Here is a 20,241-nt window from a genome sequence, read left to right on the forward strand (position 1 = left end):
TGCTCATGAATATTAATGAGGGGGGGGCTCTTTTGCAGTGACGTCACGTACGGATGTAGCACTGTGCTGCGTAGATTTATTTTTAACTTTCTGTAAAGAAACGTCGTCATATTTGAAGCGACTTTGCGAAAAAAAACATCTTTCCGCTCGACCTTCTTCCGCGTGAGTGTAACGGGGGGGGGGGGGGGGGGATGCGGCATGTGGAGTGACGTCACGCGCGTTACACACATTTCTGGGCTATTATAGTAGCAATGAGGAATACTGATTTGTATTTGTTGAGCGCTGAAATGTCCCAGCATCCCTCAGTGTTTATTTCACACATCCCATATCAGCCATTCCATTGCCCTGCTGCATCTAGCCCAGGGGACCCCTGGTGGAAGCTTTCCTCTCGTGCAGCACAAGGTGTTCACAGCATCAGCCATCAAATAAGGAAAACTATCTTTTATTATAGACTAGCTTTACTACCCGGCTTCGCCCGGGACTTGGATTCACCACGCCCGGCCGCCTTTGTCCACACAGCAGACCAGTTACTCGTTTGAGGCTGAGTCGACCTAGGGGAGGCCCAGGACCAGTTACAATAATTGTCACCGGTGGTGGCCGTGAGCAGGAATCAAACTCGGGTCACCGGGTTTGTAGCGCGGCGCGCTAACCACTACACTACAATGCGTTACGCTTCCACATGCGCGGGTCACATGACAGATGTGACGTCACAGCTCACTTGCCGTGCAAAAAATCTATGCTTTATTGAGCTCCCCCCCCCAAAAAAGTGTATTTTTATAAAACATTTCACGGTGTACAGTCTGGAAAGCACCCACATGGCAAATTTCAAGTTTGTTGCATGTCGGGAAGTACGCTAAACATTTTGAACAGACACACATAATCACAACTTTGCCTTTTATATATATGGAGATTACTTGCTTAAATGCCCCAGAATATCAAAGCACCTTATAACACACATCTCACCTCAACCATTCCAAAGCCCTGCTGCTGTCTCGCCTAGGGGACCCCTTGGTGGCAGCTGCCCCTTTATTGTGCAAGGTGGTCGCAGCACAAGCCTACGATGGACATTTGTCTACGGGTAGGCAGAGATGTTGCTTTGTAGTTTTCCCCAATTAAGTAATCTGAGAGTAATTGACCCATGTTAGTGAATTTGGATCATGACGCTGGCGTGCATGGGCCTACTCTTTTTTTTTAATAACGTCACGGGAATCTATTTAACGTCCAGCGGAAGCAGGTGGGGTGGCGCGTTCACGGTTAATGCACCCGCAGTTTGATCCCGAATTGTCACAACTGTGTGTTACAATTGCTGTCATGCAAAGACATCGGAAAATACGTGCCATCGTGTTGAGGGCTGCGTTTATCATCATATCCGCATAGACCTGTATGCAGGAAAGCCTCACTGAGTCTCAAGGACTCTTTTTCAGAAGGCTCACGTTACATTGGGATGTTTTGGCCAGTTCTATTAATGAACATTCAAGCTTCATATGGGAGGAAACTGGAGTAGAGTACTTGGAAAAAACCCAATTTACCACACATAAAAGGGGGTTACCACTCAAAGCTCCACACAGGTGGATTCAACATTTCGTTGCTGTAGTGACATCTCTTGGGAACCTTGCAGCTTAGGCTCGCTCGGTATCCCCAGGCAGCTTCCACATCCGAGGAGTTGCCAGGCTCATCCCTGCTTATCTTCATGAGGCCTGGCGAGCAGCCAACGCATTGAGGGTGATTTAGCCAGAGGCTCGTAGTCAATGTGCTGCTGATGTAAGCATGCCTGAAGTTCTATTTTGTGTTTCAGAATGTATCTTATATATATAATAAAAAAATGGGACTCTCATTAGCGGTCTCAAACTTACCTAATCCGTTGGTAAAAAAAATCCCTAAGTGAAAATCAAGGTGCCCTAAGTGCATTAGCGGTTTTTAATTTCCCGTCTTGGCAGCGTGATTGGGTGTTTGGTTTATAATTGCCGAATCCTTGCCCTCGTCAAAATAGCATCTGCTGGCATGCGGGCGTTAAAAATATCCAGATATGGCCATCCGCTTTCCTCTGACTCGAATAGTAGCCCTTCATTGAGCACTAAAAATATAATACCGACTCAGGCTCTGATTCACAGTCTTTTCAGCAGCGCGAGAGTCAAGGATGTGTCTCTGGGGAATTCTTTTTCACGATAGGATTTCCAGCCGCTTCAACGTTGCCTATGTGCCTCATTCCAAGCAACACATGGATATAAACATCCGAGTATTTCTATATTTCAGCCGGTGAACACCCACTGTATGAGATTATTATTATTATTATATTACGCCGGGTGCTGTGAAACGGCCAGGCGTGTTTGCCACGTGTTGAAGATGTTTGTGGTTCAAGCCCCACGGCCGCCCTGGTTGATATTAAAAAAAAGTTTAATGAGCAATTGAAGGTTTAACACGTAGGCTTTCGCGACCAATATCATAAATTGACGCGATCTAACCCAAAAAACCTCTTATGGATGAGCAATTGAAGTTGGTGCTCATCTTCTGTTTACACAAGCTGAGCCATCGGTGGAAATTCCGCATTTGTTACGGCTGAGATGAGTCCGTTCATTCATAGCACAACTACTATTGAATTCCCCACCAAAAGTGGTAAACATATTATCCAGCCAAGGTTTGAATTCGCAACCTTTTCAATTTGCTGAGCCACCTGGCCGGTTGTGGTTAATGCCGCAGGTGTGTTCACCATAACAATGCGTGCCGCCTGTTTCACATTGGACGTAAAAGAACCCGTGACGGTGTTGGGAAAAAAAGAGTAGGCCACGGTTCAAATTGCCAAATAAGAAAAATTACTTGCAATTTCTTAAATTGCAAACACGTAACAATTATCGCCCCCAACTGCATTATCTCGCTGGACCTTACTGAAAAAGGTCCAGACCGAGTGAGGCTTTTCTGGGTAAACAAATTTAATAATAATAATAATAAACATAAATATTACATTTTGATTTAAAGCTTTCGTGACTGCAGGGATTCAAGGTCCAGACCGAGTGAGGCTTTTCTGGGTAAACAAATTTAATAATAATAATAAACATAAATATTACATTTTGATTTAAAGCTTTCGTGACTGCAGGGATTCAAGGTCCAGACCGAGTGAGGCTTTTCTGGGTAAACAAATTTAATAATAATAATAAACATAAATATTACATTTTGATTTAAAGCTTTCGTGACTGCAGGGATTCAAGGTCCAGACCGAGTGAGGCTTTTCTGGGTAAACAAATTTAATAATAATAATAAACATAAATATTACATTTTGATTTAAAGCTTTCGTGACTGCAGGGATTCAAGGTCCAGACCGAGTGAGGCTTTTCTGGGTAAACAAATTTAATAATAATAATAAACATAAATATTACATTTTGATTTAAAGCTTTCGTGACTGCAGGGATTCAAGGTCCAGACCGAGTGAGGCTTTTCTGGGTAAACAAATTTAATAATAATAATAAACATAAATATTACATTTTGATTTAAAGCTTTCGTGACTGCAGGGATTCAAGGTCCAGACCGAGTGAGGCTTTTCTGGGTAAACAAATTTAATAATAATAATAAACATAAATATTACATTTTGATTTAAAGCTTTCGTGACTGCAGGGATTCATATTCTTGGTTCTTTCGGTAAAGTCACGTAGAAGGGAAACAATAAAATAAATATATAACCCTATCAAATTCTCACGACGTTTTGACTGCAACACAAGCAATCTGATGATGATTGCTTGTGTTGCAGTCGAAACGTCGTGAGAATTTTATAGTTTTACATTTCTTCATTTATTGTGTTCTTGTTTTCCTTCTTTCGTGAGCACGGTTATTGAAATAAGATCTGCTTTGTTTTATTTGAATACGAGACAGTGTCATTGTAGTGATGAAATTCTTTTTAGAAACGTATTGCCACATAGCTTAGCCACGCGTCTGTTTGCCTACGCGGTGTGATGTCGTTTTTTAAAAAATGAATTAATTTAACAGCACGTGTGAGCACAATGTTATCTCGAGACGCTGGCACACTGACGGTGTGGTTGTAAAATCCATTGTGCAATCAGTCACCTCGCGGTACCAGTCTTGCCACTCGCTTTGCTGGTTGGCTCCGTGAGTCATGGATTGTTTGAAACGTGAGAGTGGACACGTCTTCACTGAACGGGCATGGCGGTGTAGTAATAGGTTTTTTCCCTTTTAACTGGTACAAAAACTGACACCTTTATACAAGGGATCATGTTTGCAATAACCACAACACAAGCAGTCAAAATGCAAACAAAAAGATACAACTCTGATAATGTTAATGATATGCATTGTCCTTGAAGTTGATTGGTCCACACCCGAGACAGCTTTTCTTAGAGCCTAGTCTCCATTGGTGTTGGACCAGATGACGCCAAAAGGCGTACAACTCAAAAACAGCGCACTATCAGAGTATTGAGAGCTCGGGGTAAGCAGTTTTTGTACCAGTTGATAGGGTAAAAACCTATTACTATATTTTGCCACTGACAAAGGAGGTTTCATAGTGGGCATGGCGGTGTTCTGGCATCGGAGTTGTGTGGAAGCAGCTTACTGGGGGACAATTCATGAATTGACCGAAAATTAATTAATTTCAGACAAATAATTAAGACGTTTATTTTAGACGGCGTATAAATAACTCAAATGAAGTGGACAAAAAAGCGAGCGGTCTTCAGTTGCAATTGATCTTTTGAGTGTTGTTTATTCTCGTTCAGAGTGTGTTGTCTGCAGTGCATTGTATTTTGTCTGTAGTCACTTCCTTTTGGAGTAATTATCCCAAATGCCACCTCTATTCTGGCACCGTGAGATGCATACTGCATGTGAGGTATGGTATAACCTAAAAATCAAGACAATCTTACTTTTACATTGGTCTTTGACCCTTTGCGGTCATTCGTGTTGGTTATAATGAGTCACCCCCTTAAACTTTTCCCGTCTCATAAAACCCTGACTCAGGTTTCTTGAACTAGACCGTGGGCGTTAGGGGTGCGTTGAGGACCTGGACCATTTCCTGTTTCCAGGTCTGGGTTCACGGCGTCGCTCAGACAGACTAGTCATCGTCAAACCAGAACGTCTACATTAGCTTGCTGTTTGTTTTGATACTTTTTCAAGCTTCATGCCAATTTACCAAAAATTATTTAAAAAACACGTTTTTTTTGTTCTGAATAGCTCGAGTTATACGAACATTTACGTGAAAAAAAAATGTTCTGACATGCTGCAGTATTTTTTTTTTGTGAATTGTATCATGACACCGCCGTGGTGTCATGGTTAGCGGCACTGGATTCGCAATCCAGAGGTTCCAAATTGGTGCAAGTTTCTTAAATCCCTCTCCGTCCCCGCCTCTGTCCAACCGGCAGTGTACATGAGTGCACCCGAGTCGGTCCATCGTCAGCTCTCGTATGGTGGGGTAAAGCGTGGGTACTCCCACCAACATGTCTCAGGTGGTGGGGTAAAGCGTGGGTACTCGAATGGAGGGGCTTTCTTGAACTCCCTCTGGTGGAGGCTCCTTTGGTGGAGACTCCTCTGGTGGAGACTCCTCTGGTGGAGACTCCTCTGGTAGAGACTCCTCTGGTAGAGACTCCTCTGCCAGCAGTGGTGTGAGCAAGACATCGCAGGGCTGCACCTTGACCGTAATAAAAACAAAAACTCAGTTTTTGTGCAAAATAATTTGGACATTTCTGCTCCGTGAATTTTGTAACGAGGCGAATAACCAAACGGGGCCCACCTCCACCCCCTTTCTCCCCTCTCGCAACGCTTCATCAACCCATCCACTTCGGCCGTGCACGAATATTTAGCCTGGAAGATCATTTTCAACTTCTACATGTCCTGACAGTCCGTAGTGCGGCTGGCTGGCTGGCTGGGGTGGGGAAGGGAGTGGGGGGTGCTGGATAGGAGCAAGGGAGAAAATGTATTTTAGAAGCCTTCTCTGTGGCCCACATATTGTGTTTGCAGGCAAAGAACCACCCAAACCGTTAATGTTTTTGGCGGCCGATGCCGAGACGAGCCGGACTTGGGTCCTACCAACCGGTTGGGGGAATGATCGGGCGGTCCGCGTAGTTGAAAAAAGAAAATGTTGCAAATTAAATATGGAACTTCCGTTTGCCCCGGTGCTAACCCTCTGCAGTCTCAAGAGCAAACGAGGCTTCGGATGCGTCGTTCTCACGGCTGCTGGAAAGCAGACGAGAGCGGTGCTGGGCTGTTCCAAGAATTTCCCAGCAGGACTTATCGCTCGTTTACCAACGTTTTAAGAGCTGCGTGGTTCTGTGGGCTGGAGTCCTTCCATTCCATGCCCTCTTGCCCCTCCCTCCCGATCCGACATCCCTCTTTGGCTACGGAGAAGTAATTAGAAAATGGATAACATTTTAGTAAAGTGTAACGTTTCACCAAGTACTGCAGAGAAAAAAAACACTCATTGTATTAAAAAAAATCGGAACTTATTTTTCCAGCCTTTCAGCTCGAAAAATTTAAAGTGCTGCCCCTACTTAGTAAATCAGAGGTCACTTGAAAAGATCTCCGTAGTTGTTCTGTGGTGTCCACTTCTTTGAGCCATTGTCTAACACGGGGATTTGCACTGCTTATATACGAGAATTCCAAATAGCTTTTTTGTCTTGTGACATGATATCCATAATATTTGTACAACATATATAAATTAGTATTCAGGAATCCTTGGGTTAGGTTTAACTATGCCAAGCTAAAATCTTTTACTTTTGTAATTTTACACTTTTGTTTTTGTTACATAAACAGCAAACTCGATTGATCACACAATTGTCCTGTGCATACACGAGTCTGCTAGTAGGGGGGGGGATGATTGCTATGCACTGTATTATCACAAGAGAATAAAATATGTTATCTTCTTGGTTGTTTCGGTAAAGTCACGTAGAATGGAAATAATAAAATAATACAAATAAAACATAATAAAATAATTCTCACGACGTTTCGGCTACAACGCAAGCAGCCGTCCTCAGGTGAAGAACAGGTCTGTCGAGAAGACAGAGTCTGAATGACAACCCCAGGCTTGGAGCGTCTTTTTTAAGCTGGGTTGGGGGGGGGAGCGCCTTGACAAAATAATTTGCATATCAAGAGGTGTTATTGTTGATATTGCTCATTAAACAAAAACTATTTGTGGGCCTGCAATGAGGAGTGAGCACGAGCTCCTCCAGCAGTGGATAGACAGTGGTTAATGATAACTGACCATGATCAATACAAATGTGATTCATGTCAGCTCGGTGCTGTTGTAAGCAATTCTAGAGGGATGGGGTATGGGAGTGCTGCAGGGGCACGTTTCATCACTCTTGCGTTTTCGTGTGACGCGCCCTGTGTGGACACGATCGCCAAACAACCCTGGCACGAGTGGTTCATCTGTGGACGTTTTGCAGCCGCATTAAAACCCGCCACTCTTCACCCGAGCCGGCTGGAGGCTGCGCGAGCGTATGTTTGTGTGTACGCGGCATCGTCTCGCTGAACCAGAGTTCTCGATTGCTTGTAAGTCTCAACTCCCCCCACCCACCCGGGGAATAAGGAAGAAAAATCACGCACGTGCGTGGATTCTCCTTGCAACGCTCGGAAGTATTTAATGGGCGAAGTACGGTCAGACAGCTCCCGTGAACAAGAGAGCGTGTGGGAGGGCTCCATCCAGCAGTAGATTCATGACAACAATAAATGTCTATAGTGCATGTTTTTCACGAACCGGATGCATTTGTTCCTGTCGAGAACTTTTGTCGGCCCCTCTCTGTCACGCTGGATATATGAGAAAAAATTGTTTTATAACTCATCTGATTCCTCCAGTATAAATACATATTCCGATTCACGTAAAGTTGATGACAAAGTGCAAGAACGAATGTGCGCGGGGCTGCGTGTTGGATTTGGGGAAAACCTGAGCCGTGGCAAAAAACAACCAGCTTTTGGCCACCTCGTGTTTAACCCCCCTTGCAAAACAATCTTCTTGAAGCTCGAATTGGCACAAGCTGACGGGCGTTTACCGCACCCGGCGTCGACTGAAGGTCCGGTAAATGGCCCTGCTCGCCCTATACTTGTTTCCGGTGATGCCCGTGTAGCGACTACCTTGCCACAGACCTGCGAGCAGCTTCAGCGGCGGCAGCTATGGTTGGTGGCGGTGGCAGCCACGCAGGGTTGGGTAGGGGCATTGTGACGGCATCGGCTTGGCCACTGGGTGACGTTGTGACTCAACACAGCTCAGCAGCCTGACTATCCCCCCCCCCCTCCATTGCCCCACCCCACCATCGTTTAGCCGCCTCTTACACTCCCACCAACCCAACCCAGTCAAAGACACTGGCTGTTTCACATTACGGTGGACGCACATGCGCGAGAGGACTTCCCAGCAGAGCGGCCCGGTTTTGAGGCGCGATAATGCTTTCCGTGAAACCTGCGTCAGATCTCCAGATGCCCGTGTGATGTACTCTGAATTTTTTTTCATTGCCGAAGACAGATATTTTAGCGTTTTTCGTTCGAGGGAAGCGGGTTGAACGACGCTCGTCGGAAGATTGAATTTTTGCGTGCGAAGAAAACGTGGCTTTCTTTTTTGTGCGTGTTTATTTTCTGGAAGATTTTTGTTCGTCTACTCGCTTTCCGGCATAATATATTTTGGTTGTCGACCTGATTAGATTTGGGATAATTAGGGTCGTTAAAATAATCGATTGCCTTGGCACGCAATGTGAACAATGCTGAGGCTGTTCTAACGTCAAAAGCACAAGCCTTGGTAGATTATTCCCGACAGATTGTTCAGTGTGATCCGGATACAGATATCATTCTCGGTTCCAGTCGGCTTCGTGTAGCCATTCGCAAAATATATAAATGCGGCACATAGGAATTTTTACGTTTTTAAATTGTAGGAGAATAACATTCTTTTTTATTTTCTTTAATTTAGTCGCAGTTTCACGCTCTTAAGCAATCCCTGACTAAACATTGCTCTATTCAAGTAGCATATTTGTTCGTTTTTACCCATTTGACCTTCCAACAGTGTAGTTCGTTGCTTGCTGCTTGGCAAATTTTTGAGACCTTAGTTCCCTTCTACCCCGGAGCGTCGATAAAAAAATAAAAAAATCGGAAAAATCGCAGAGCTTTCGCTGCAAGAGAAAAAAGAATTGCGAGGAAGAAATCGCTTGCTCGCAAGCGGGCTGCTAGGGTCTGCTCCGGGCTGCTTGGGTTTGCTCGGGGCTCCTCGGGTCGCCGTGGTCAGCCGAGCGATGATGACGGGCGTGCTGATGGGAGACTGCTCCGTGCCGGACTCTGGGCCCATTGCCCCACGTGTCTCCTCCTCGCCCGTGGCCGAGGCCAAAGAGCGTGGGAAGGCGGTGCGCAGCGGAGCCAGGCTCTGGCGGGACCTCCGCACCAAAATCCTCGGCCATAAGGTTTGATTTTCGTTTCACCCGCGCCTCAGCTCGCAATAGGAAAACAACGAAAAAGCCGCTGTAATTATGATTGACTTTTTTTTTACGTAAATAAATGTTTTTGGTGAGATGCAAAAGTTTGTAAAGTTTTGTAGTGTCCTCTATTGTAATTTAAACTTGTTTTTTGTTATTTGTTGTTGTTTGGTAAGCGGTAAAATCTGAGAACAGCACATCAGGGAACACAACTGCAAAAACCTACCTAGTAGTTGTAAGTGTTTTATACAGTACTTGTGTGGGCCTCAACATCAAGTAAAAATTGTTTATGACAACGAGGATTCAGTAATGTCAATCATATACTCACAATTGAGCGCGATATTAATCATGACGACAATAATGGCTGATATTATTTACACAAGAAAATCCTGGCCGTGGCTCGAGACTTTTTCAGGGGGTTTCTGCATCGGAGCGTTTGGCTCATTGAACTCGCGAGCAGTGCGATAACGATGATAACGATGATAACAATGATGACGATGACATTGGTGCCCGTGGGGATGAAACCGTTAACGACGTTAACGTTCTCTAAGCGGACGAGAGTCCTTTGAGAGAGTGGAGAAAATGCACGCTGCCGAGGAGATTATTTGGTGATGCTGCTGCATTGGCATTGGTGGCCGAGGACAAGTAACAAAACAACAAAACTCAACGCAGTTGTGACTAACGCAGCCCCAGTGTTAGGTGACGTTTCAGGCAATGGTCCTTCTCCATAGCACATTAATGAAGAGACACGAGAGAGTTGAAGGCTGCATTTTACACCATGGGACGCGATGTGAATTAGTTGGCTTAAACAGAGGGGGGAATGAGTGGCACAAGAGTAGGAAAAATTTGACGCGTAAATAATTCACTCCCAGCGTTGTGGATGAATTGCCGCGATTGACAATCGCGATAACTTTTTTACTCGTTTCCCCATCTCAGCCATATTGTTGAATCTTTTTCTGATCTTGCCATACACATGTAACCTATTACCGTACAATTAAGGATATAATTTTTGCACAATCGTCAACAATCTATTGACGATTCGACGCAGCATTCAAGCGTGTTCACTTTTCTTGCTGTTAACCAATTGCGTGTCAATAGCACGTGTACATATATATAATCTGTTTGCGTAATGCGAGCGTGTTTCGTAAAGCGTTCCTTTATGCCTCAGCAACGCACATCTGCTTTGGAGCGGTTTTTATCTCTCTTAACCCGTGCCTTCGTGGATTAAAACGCAGGATGCGGCGTGCGTGACGAAACCATATGAAAAATATGCGGTTTCGTAAAGAATCCCTTTTAAATCATAAAAAAAAACTAAAACTGTTAAGCTATTTTTATTTTACCAGGTAAGGCGCACACTGAGCTATATAGCTCTTTTTCAGAAGCGACCTGGACACAAATGATAACTCAACGAAGTGGATTATCACATAGAATTTTAAAGCCGGCAAATACTCTCAATAGATGATGTTGAAGAATAAGGAAAACCCAGAGAAAAATCCACGTGACCATGGGGAGAACATGCAAACTCCAAATATACAGGCATCAAGGTCGGGATCGAACTCACGATCTCCTGTATACCAGGCGAGGTAGTTAACATCTCGCCACTGCAACAAGGAGCATAAATCATCACGCGAACTCCGGTCATCCTCGCAGAAGCATTTGGCTAACCCTCGAACAAAGACGGTCACTTCATCGCGCGCTTTCAGACGTGCTTCTCTGGCCGTCAGGGACGCTCTTCCTTCCGATATTAGGAAGCCACTGAAGTTGTGCACTTTTAAATCATCTAAATTGAAAACTAATTTATTTCAGAACTGCTCTTTTATGTTCAGTTTGTTGTCCTTCCCCCGCACTTCCGATTGGCACGGTTGGCTACGTGCGGTGCGAAAGAAGTACAATATACATACATTGTAGCGCTGCTGCTGCTTCTGCATTTACGGCTTGCAGCTGCTGCGATTGCGGGGTCGTGCGAATCTCGCGCTAAACTGATTAAGGGGGGCCGGCTCGCTCCGGCTCGCGCAGCTGGTGAGGGCGAGACACGGGGGATAATCCAGGAGTCAACAGCGGCTCGCTCTCTCTCTGTCTCTCTCGCGAGCGTGCGCACACACAAACGCACGCACACTCGATCTGCTCACGTTTTGGTAAGTCCCGGGGATTAGTTGGCGGCCGAAGCAATCGCTTTGCGAATTTCAAGAATTATGTGGGCGACCGTTTGGTCGGAAGTTGTTTCACTGTTGTTATTGTAGTGATAATATTAACAATTATAATAATACGATATAAAAGGTAGTGGGGGGTGGGTGGTGGTGGGTGAGGAGGAGGGAAGGTAAAGGCGCAGTTCTGCAATTTCCTGCTAATGCCACTTTGCAGAAGGGCCTCCGCTTAGAGAGAGATCTAGAGAGAGCGTGTGTTGACCTACTCTTCCATGCTGACCAGACGTCTTGGGAGGGGTGGCGGTTACCGCTACTTTACTCCGTCACGCCACCAACTGTGGTGTGCGCATCTAGGACTGCTCGATGGCTAGAGATTTGGGGGCACGTGGACTTTTAAAGAAACCTACCTTCCGTGCTGGGGAGATTGCACCGGCGACTCTTTGTGAATCGAATAGTTAAGTGTGCTAACCAGTACGCAAATTATTTTTTTAAATATGTTTTTTTATTGAGCCAATGTGCGGGGGCCCAGTTACATCACGTTGTGACGCACATAGACACTGTGAACATAAAACTAAACCGGTTATGAAAAGCAAGGGGAGAGAAAGATGGGGAATGAACCCGCTGCCCCAATACACAACTGATTTGAATAGTTATTATGATTTATTAGTCTCTAAAAGCCCCATTGTCTCAAGATTTTTAGTTTTTTTCCTGGAGGGCCCTGCATTGGGATGTTCGGATAAGTCGCTTGTTTTGAGGAGTACATTGCACAAATACTCCAGCTAGTATTTCCGTGACATTTTATCGCGCTCACTAACTCATGAACTCCGAAAATACCCATAATGCTCACAGTTTTTTTTTTACAGTGGAATAAAATGTTCTCACACCATATGTTCCATTTTTTGTGCTCTTCACTTCCGTTGACTTCTAGTTCACATGGCCTTGTTTCCAAGGGGGGGAAGGGGGGGTGGGCAGTGGAATGACACAGCCATCGTTAAACGCGAATCAGAATTTTACCTACGTGACTTTACCGAAAAAACCCAAGAATATGAATCCTTGCAGTCACGAAAGTTTAAAATCTAGAATTAATACCCTCTACGGAGAGGAATTACACCTATCTGTTAGAGTGTTTAACAGACAACGAGCACAGCTTCTCGAGATTAATTTTAATTTTTTACCTACGTGACTTTACCGAAAAAACCCAAGAATACTAATCAGAATGCTTTCGCCTATCGTTTTTTCTGTTGTATATCTCGACGCCTATGCATGCACGCAATCTCGAATATTTGAATATAGAAGGGGGGTGCTAAGCCTTCAGCATAGGGGGGGCTCACCCCCCCCCCCGCCCCCGCTCCGGCACCATCGATGCCATACGAGGCTGGTGAACTCGAAAAAAAGTCGGACGACTCGCAATGATCAACTCGCTGCAACCAACTGTCAACAATCAACTTGGGCCAATCGTTGGACGCGCACCCAGATATACATCCACACGCTCATCTGCAGCAGACAGCATCGCTCATGGCTCCAGGGGTTATTGAACGTTTTCAATGTAGTGAGAAGTGGGCTGCAGCGAGGAAGGCCTCTAATCCAGACCTGGGGCTCTTATCCTCAATTAGAAAGTTACATAATCCGGATTTGGCAAAAACACATGCGAATAAATCTCTCTCTGTCTCTCTGTCCGCTTTTCTGTTTATAGCCGCCCAGGCCATGTTCGCAGTTGTGTGATATATTCCGCCATCACTGACCCATAAACAGTTAAAGGTGCAGCCCTGCAATCGTTTGCTCGTGTCACTGCTGGCAGAATGGTGGCTGATCCAAGGGTTGGGTGGTGGGGGCTGGGGGCTGATGGGGGGCGGTTGCTTTCTTCTCCTTGAGACCCTCAAAAGTGGTATTTTTTATATTTGCCAGAGAATATACATTCTTTTCTTTTGTTTACCGAAAGACCCAAAGAATATCTTTTGTTGATGCTGAGGCCCTATTTATAAGGCTTTGCATTGGGATTGCTCCCCTTCAAGCTTGGGAAGTTTCTTCTGCCACCTCTGTGGCTGAAGGGCCTCTATTAGAGGCACTTCTTTTTGGCCTCCACTTCCCACACTGGCCAGACGCCTTGGAAGGGCCTTGGAAGAGGGTGGCAGTACCCACACACGTGACCTGCCCATCGACTAACTGTGCTGAGCACATTTAAAAAAATATTTTTCTGGGTGGACGGAGGCGATGGTGGGCGGGGGTGGGTGCGTGGGGGGGGGGTATTTAAGAAACTTGTGCCATTGTTTTAACTGCCACGCCGGGAAATCAAAATCGAACCGGCAACTCCCTCGCTTGCAAGTCCAGTGTGCTCACTATTACACAAGGGCAGCGCCACGTCAAAACTGAAAGAGGCGCTCCATTGTTCTGCGAGTTGCTACCGTCTAATTGTTTGTTACTCAATTGTTTTGTAACATTGCGGACGATTATACATTCGTTAAAAAGGCATTAGGGCGGAAGATATACTGCTGGTCGTTATGTAGGAAATTGAGGCCTTTATTTGCGATGTGACACTGATTGGCAATTACGAGTGGTCCCTGGTAATGTGTCCTTGGGGCACTATCACGATAAAATCGGACATGTGCGGGTTTTTGCAGATTTGCCTAATGAAGTTTCTGAACCGCAGCCATTACAGCCACGCCTCAAGTCAATGGGAAAAAAAACCACAACATGGTAACACACAATCCTCAAATCAAACCCGATTAAAATCAAAGTTTTACAAAAGGTGGCCAGGTGGTTTAAGAGATCAGAGCGCTGATCTGGCAGAGCTGAGATCCTGGGTTGGAATCCAGGGTTTTCACCTCCCTACAATTAAACCGGCTTCTTGTGTGCAGTGAGGTTTTTTTTTATCTCACCTCGGTCACCAATGACTGCACCAAAAAAAAACCCATCTCATGAAATGTAGTTTTGCACTTTTGGGCTAAATGCCAGCTCTGAGAATAAAATATCTGGTTGACTGTCATGAGACAAACATGACTCTCTCATGTGGCACAGCAGGTGCTAAAGTACTTTACTCTGTGGACCAGACGTCGCTTGAAAGGCTCGGAGGTAGTTTTCTGATATCTGCTTCCGTGGGATGTCCTCTTTACACCACGAAGGGTTGCATTGCTCCGCGAAAAATCCGAACGGATTCTTTGGTCTCGCGATGGCGCAAACCGCGATGGACTTGGTCGACAAAAAAATGAAATCTACGACTGTAAACGTTTCTGAAACGGTAGTGATGGCATGGTTGCGTGCGAGGTTAAGTGCGGTGCGATGTTGTACTTTTGGGAAGCGGGCCGGGCGCTGGGGGGGAATTCTTTTGATGTTATATGACCCGGTAATAATACATTATTGCATTCCTTCTTTCCCAAATATGTCGTGTTACACTGATTGTTCACATTTACACATTGGTAAATCAATCCCCCGCCCCCCAACACCGCTCTTATGCTAAAACAGATGAGAGATAACCTCTTGAGATCACTGCACTTTTTACGGAATGAAAAAATAAAGGTAATTAAACGTGCAGAAAAAACATATCCCTGGAATAATAAATCAAGGAAGTAAGAGCCTTGTTATTTATTAATATTCCCGTGAATCTTTTTCTCCCTCCTTTCTGTTTGAGTGGGAGCGCATTTTATATTTGACCTACTTTTTTATTGCTGAATAATGTATGGGCAGAACGCTCGGTTGGATTGCAGACTTATTTGGAGACCCTTTTTTAGATTATTAAAGCCACCATCCAGGGGGCAGCTAGACTGCTTCCAGGATTATGCAAAATAATCTCGATATAATTTCATAAATCTAGGATCGTCATTAAATACTCGTGATTGTGACCCATAGACTCGCACTGAGACCCATAGACGTGCAACTGAGATCCATAGATTCATACAGAGACTCGTAGACGCACACTGCGACCTATAGATTCACACATAGAACTATAGACAATACATTACCATAGATTTTAGATATCCATATATTTGCAGACTAGAAATCCATAGTCTTTCAAAGAACCCCCCACCCCCCTGCGCTTGACTTACATGGACATAGAGACTCAAACAAGACCCCCATGCACTTTAAAAAGAGACAGAATTACATCGAGAGCACGGGGCTGTAAGTGGCATGCAATGGTGACATAGCGACCCCACAGACGCAGACTACCGTTGACCTGCATACATATCTTTCATGATTGTGAAACAAAGCTAAAAAAAAATAACAACCCTGTAAAGCAATTAAAAGAATTCTGAGAGATAAAAAAAGAATTACACAGGGGGGGGGTCACCGTATTCGTTGCACGCGTGACGATGAATTGCCTAGGGGTCGTGACACCGCCCGGTTTACGCGCGTCTCTCACACGGCAGCGTGAATGTGTTTTTTTTGTCGCGGCGAATCTTTAACGTAACCGGATGTGGGCCATTTGGGAAACTGCCATCGCCTGTTATGTTTTGCCCACCCCTGTCCCTCAACAGCTGCACCTCTTTGTCTGCACGCAGGCGCGCGCGCGCGTGCTCGCTACTGTGCTGCGTGTGGCTCTCACAGAAGCACGTGGTTCGCTCTCGTGGGAGTGGGGGCTTTATTCACATCTAGATGGAAAACTCATTTTTGTTCTCTATTGAAAACTCATTTCTTTTTTTTTAGATTGAGAGCTCATTTCTTTCGGATTGCTTTTCGTGTGTGTTAGCTTGTTGTCCTTCCACCGCACCTCCGATTGGCGCGGTTGGCTACGTACGGGGAGAAAGAAGTTCAGCTAACATACACGCGTATAAATTTCAATTTAAAGCTTTCGTGACTGCAGGGATTCATCTTCTTGGTTCTTTCGGTAAAGTCACGTAGAAGGGAATTAATAAAGTAATAAAAATAAAATATCATAAAATAATTCTTACGACTTTCGATTGAAAGCTTTCGTGACTGCAGGGATTCATCTTCTTGGTTCTTTCGGTAAAGTCATCACGTAGAAGGGAAATAATAAAAGAATAAAAATAAAACATAATAAAATATTATTATGTTTTACGTGACTTTACCGAAAGAACCAAGAAGATACACGCGTATGTTTGTGGCAAGATGTTATCTCCCTCGCCTAGTACGCTTGGAGGTTGTGAGTTCTATCCCGGACCCTTGACGATGCCTGTCGTACATTTGCGTGTTCTTTCTTCATGGTGGTCACGTGGATTTTTTTTCCCGTTCCTCCGGTTTTGTCCATCTTTACATTTCTAAACATGCATTTAGATTATTTGGCAGCTACTATAATTCCCGAATCTGATTATGATGTAAGCCAAATCTAAAATCTGTCATGTTTGGCCAGGTCTCCTCTGAAAAAGAACTAATAGGTCAGTGGGCCTTACCTAATATTAAAACAACATTCAGTGTGTGTGGCGTGAAAATAAAAGCACGAAATTGATTCATCATATCCAAATTTAAATGTCAACCGAATTATTAATATTCTCATTTCCATTCCGATGTGTAAAAACAAAAATGCGGGAAAATCACTTTGGGTGGGCTTCCGCGGATTTCTATTGGCCCCTGGAAGTGGGAATTGCGTTTGGCAAGCCCTGGGACTGTGACCATCTGTTGTGTTCGCAGCTTTTCAATATTTACTTTGGATTCAGCTGCACCCGTGATCCGTTTCCTTTTAATAAAATAATCATGTTCTGCCGTGCCTGGGCGGCAGTGAATATGCAGTTGCAGTATCCACCTTTACGCATGTGACATATCTAATAAACACAATGGTGCAGCACGCATGTGCATGCACATCTGCATTCTGGTGCCATATTTATCGCTTTTAAATAATGAATGCTCAATTAAAAAAATGTGTGGGGAAGCTGCACGATGGTATGTTTGTTCGCGCACTGCACCTGCAAGCCAGACATTGGCGGTTCGACTCGATCGCCCGGCCGTGGCGATTGAAACAGCGGTGCAAGCTTCTCAAATCGCCCCTCCCTCCCCATCACCGCCTCTGTCCACCCAGCAGTATACACGGATATACTGCGCCACAGTCGATGGATGGGTCGCGTGTGGTGGGGTAAAGTGTGGGTGCTCACGCCTCTTCGAAGACGAGAGGGGGCTCTCTAGAACGAGGCCCTCTTGCCAGCGGGGGCGTAAGCGAGCAATCGCAGGCCTGCAATTTTACCACCTTAATGGCTCAGTGAGTTAAGGTTTTGTGTCAGATGACTGAGCTGGCAATGCCGAATTCTTTAATTATGAATGTGGGTTTTCAGCCAGCGGTGATGGAAATTCATGTCAAGGGTTACAGCGAGTCAATTTTATCAGCCCGGTCAACAAAGGTTGCACCAAAAAAAAACATTTAAATGTTTTATATTTTATTTTATTCGGTATATTTCCTGGTCCGAAGATTTAAAAAATATAATTGCGCATTCACTATGGGAACCTCATTTGCCAGTAAAAATATGATAATTGGTTCTTTACCCTTCTATCTGGCAACAAAACTGACAGCTTTTTACAAGGAGTCATGTTTGCATAGACCGCAATACCTGCAGTCATAATACAAACAAAAGAACATAACTCTGATAATGTGCACTGTCCTTAAAGTCAATCAACTTTAAGGACAGTGCACATTATCAGAGTTATGTTTTTTTGTTTGTATTATGACTGCAGGTATTGCGGTCTATGCAAACATGACTCCTTGTAAAAAGGTGTCAGTTGTGTTGCCAGATAGAAGGGTAAAGAACCAATTATCATAATTGCGCATTGTTTTTTATTCTGCCATGTAATGAACGTCAGGGCATATGAGATATTGAATGTTGGATGAGAGGCAATTTAATAGACCTCAAAAGTAGTTCTCTGATATCACCATCCACGAGTCCGTTCACTAACGTGCACTGATGTTACACTGCTCCGTCCAAGTTCCGCATCAAAACGTCTTCATCTCGCGGTTTGACAGCGACACGCATCGCAAATTGAAGTATAATTAGGTAAAATGGCGTTTTAAAGAAATTAAATCGACAAAGATCTATTCAATGAAAGCGTAACTCTGTGAACTGTTGTGATATGGTGCAATGTCAATCTTGATTTGAAGCTTTCGTGACTGCAAGACTTTTAAAGGCGGCTGATCCGAACAATGGCAGCAGCATGTGCAGCTCATAATTTACATTTATTTTTAAACGGTGCCCCGGAGGGACCGCTCCTGATTGCGGTTGTTATCTTGTGTCTCCACAGCTGGATCCCAAGGGCGTCCCAGAAAAGGACTGGCAGGAGACGGTCATATCCATGAACGAGGTCAGTCGGTCTTTACGACCCCCGGCTCAGAGCCAGAGGAAACACATGGGAGGCTTGCACGTCGGTTCTGCTGGCCGTGATTTCATTAGCAACTGCCGCAACATTATTTGCAATTGGCCAGGTAGCTCGGAGGTCAGAGTTCTGAGCCAGCATGGCTGAGGTCCTGGGTTTTATTCGGGGCTTTAGTCACCTGCGATTTAAACCGGGCATACGTGTGTAGCAGCGACTCGATGGTGGAAACACTCACCAGAGGCTGCACAAAAAAAGCCAACATTAAGCTGTGGTGTTTCACTGAATGTGACCAATTTCCAGGTTTGAACAGTTAAGCATTGCTTTGCGTGTCGCTCAACGTACGCCAATCTCAATCTATATAGAGATGAAAGAAATAGGACCACTTGAATAGTTCTTTGCTGAAGAGGTTCTGTGAAAATATCCTGCACAGCCATTTTTGGTTACACAGGGTTGCACTGCTCCGAGATTTTCAAATGGATTTTATGTCTTAGGACGTGATGCCCAAGCACACCACGAATAGCATTGGGAAAAACGGGAGCAAATAACGTCACAAACCAATTTAGCCGGATGGCGATGCGGCCTTCATTTGTAAGGTCCATGGGTTCAAATCCAAGCGGAGGCGGTCAACTCAGCCCATCATCCCTCCAGGGTAAATAAATTAAATCCCACTGCTTGCAAGGAGAGACTACGGTGGTTGTCCTCCTGAGGAACAGCTCCCTGCCATAGGATTGTGGAGTTTACACCGGCCGACTCGACCGCGAGCGGAGATGAGTTGCACCCCGGCACTATTTTGCGCGTGGGAATGCAGGCTGACTTTGTCGGCGGCAGTGAAAGTTCATTTATAGAAACGATGTTTTCTGTAGATACCGAAATAAGTCGGAGGTGAATGAGAAACACATGCCTGCACTCTTAGAGCTTGCCATGAATAATGCGGTTTAACATGTGCAGTGGCTCTACGAAGCAGCAGTACTTTGCTCTCCACGTGTTCCATACTAACAACTGCACTGTCATACGATAAACAGTCTCTCAACTCTTAACCACTCCATATGTGTAACGAAGAAGGGCCATTGACCCGAAATGACGCCTATTATATATACTCACATTTGTATGGCCGCAGTGTTGTTCACGAATATGTTTTTTTTTTAAGTACCGTGTCATATGAACACATGCGTTGCGATAAGACAATGCGGCATGTTAACAACTGCACTGTTGTAACAGGCACTGCTGTTATCGTTAGTTACAAAAAACTAAAATTGGTGTTTCCCGGGCCCTGTCAACGCCAAGTTGCGAGAACAAAGAATCCATTTGGAAATCTCACTCATCAGCATGGTGCCCGAGCGTGGCTCCTCGTATTATCATCAGCAGGCATGTTCAATCCACTGCTGGATTAAGTCTTATCGATGCCATCACCAGCACCTGCACATGTGCCGATTTCTTCACTCCATCTCTTTGGTGGACGTTCTGTCACACGTGTTCCA

At 44.8% G+C, this 20,241-nt stretch overlaps 1 protein-coding gene across 1 annotated transcript in view; it reads left to right on the forward strand.

Annotated features, from left to right (window-relative positions):
* The window catches only part of LOC144945454 (active breakpoint cluster region-related protein-like), a 119,250-nt gene that overhangs the window by 77,766 nt on the left and 21,243 nt on the right, over positions 1-20,241 (forward strand). Inside the window, exons 16-18 of the mRNA XM_078873970.1 lie at positions 8,049-8,097; positions 9,070-9,362; positions 18,692-18,751. Coding sequence (XP_078730096.1) covers positions 8,049-8,097; positions 9,070-9,362; positions 18,692-18,751 — 402 coding nt within the window. The remainder of the gene's footprint in view (positions 1-8,048; positions 8,098-9,069; positions 9,363-18,691; positions 18,752-20,241) is intronic.

Source organism: Lampetra fluviatilis, chromosome 37, assembly GCF_964198595.1.
Source record: "Lampetra fluviatilis chromosome 37, kcLamFluv1.1, whole genome shotgun sequence".
NCBI classification, from domain to species: domain Eukaryota; kingdom Metazoa; phylum Chordata; class Hyperoartia; order Petromyzontiformes; family Petromyzontidae; genus Lampetra; species Lampetra fluviatilis.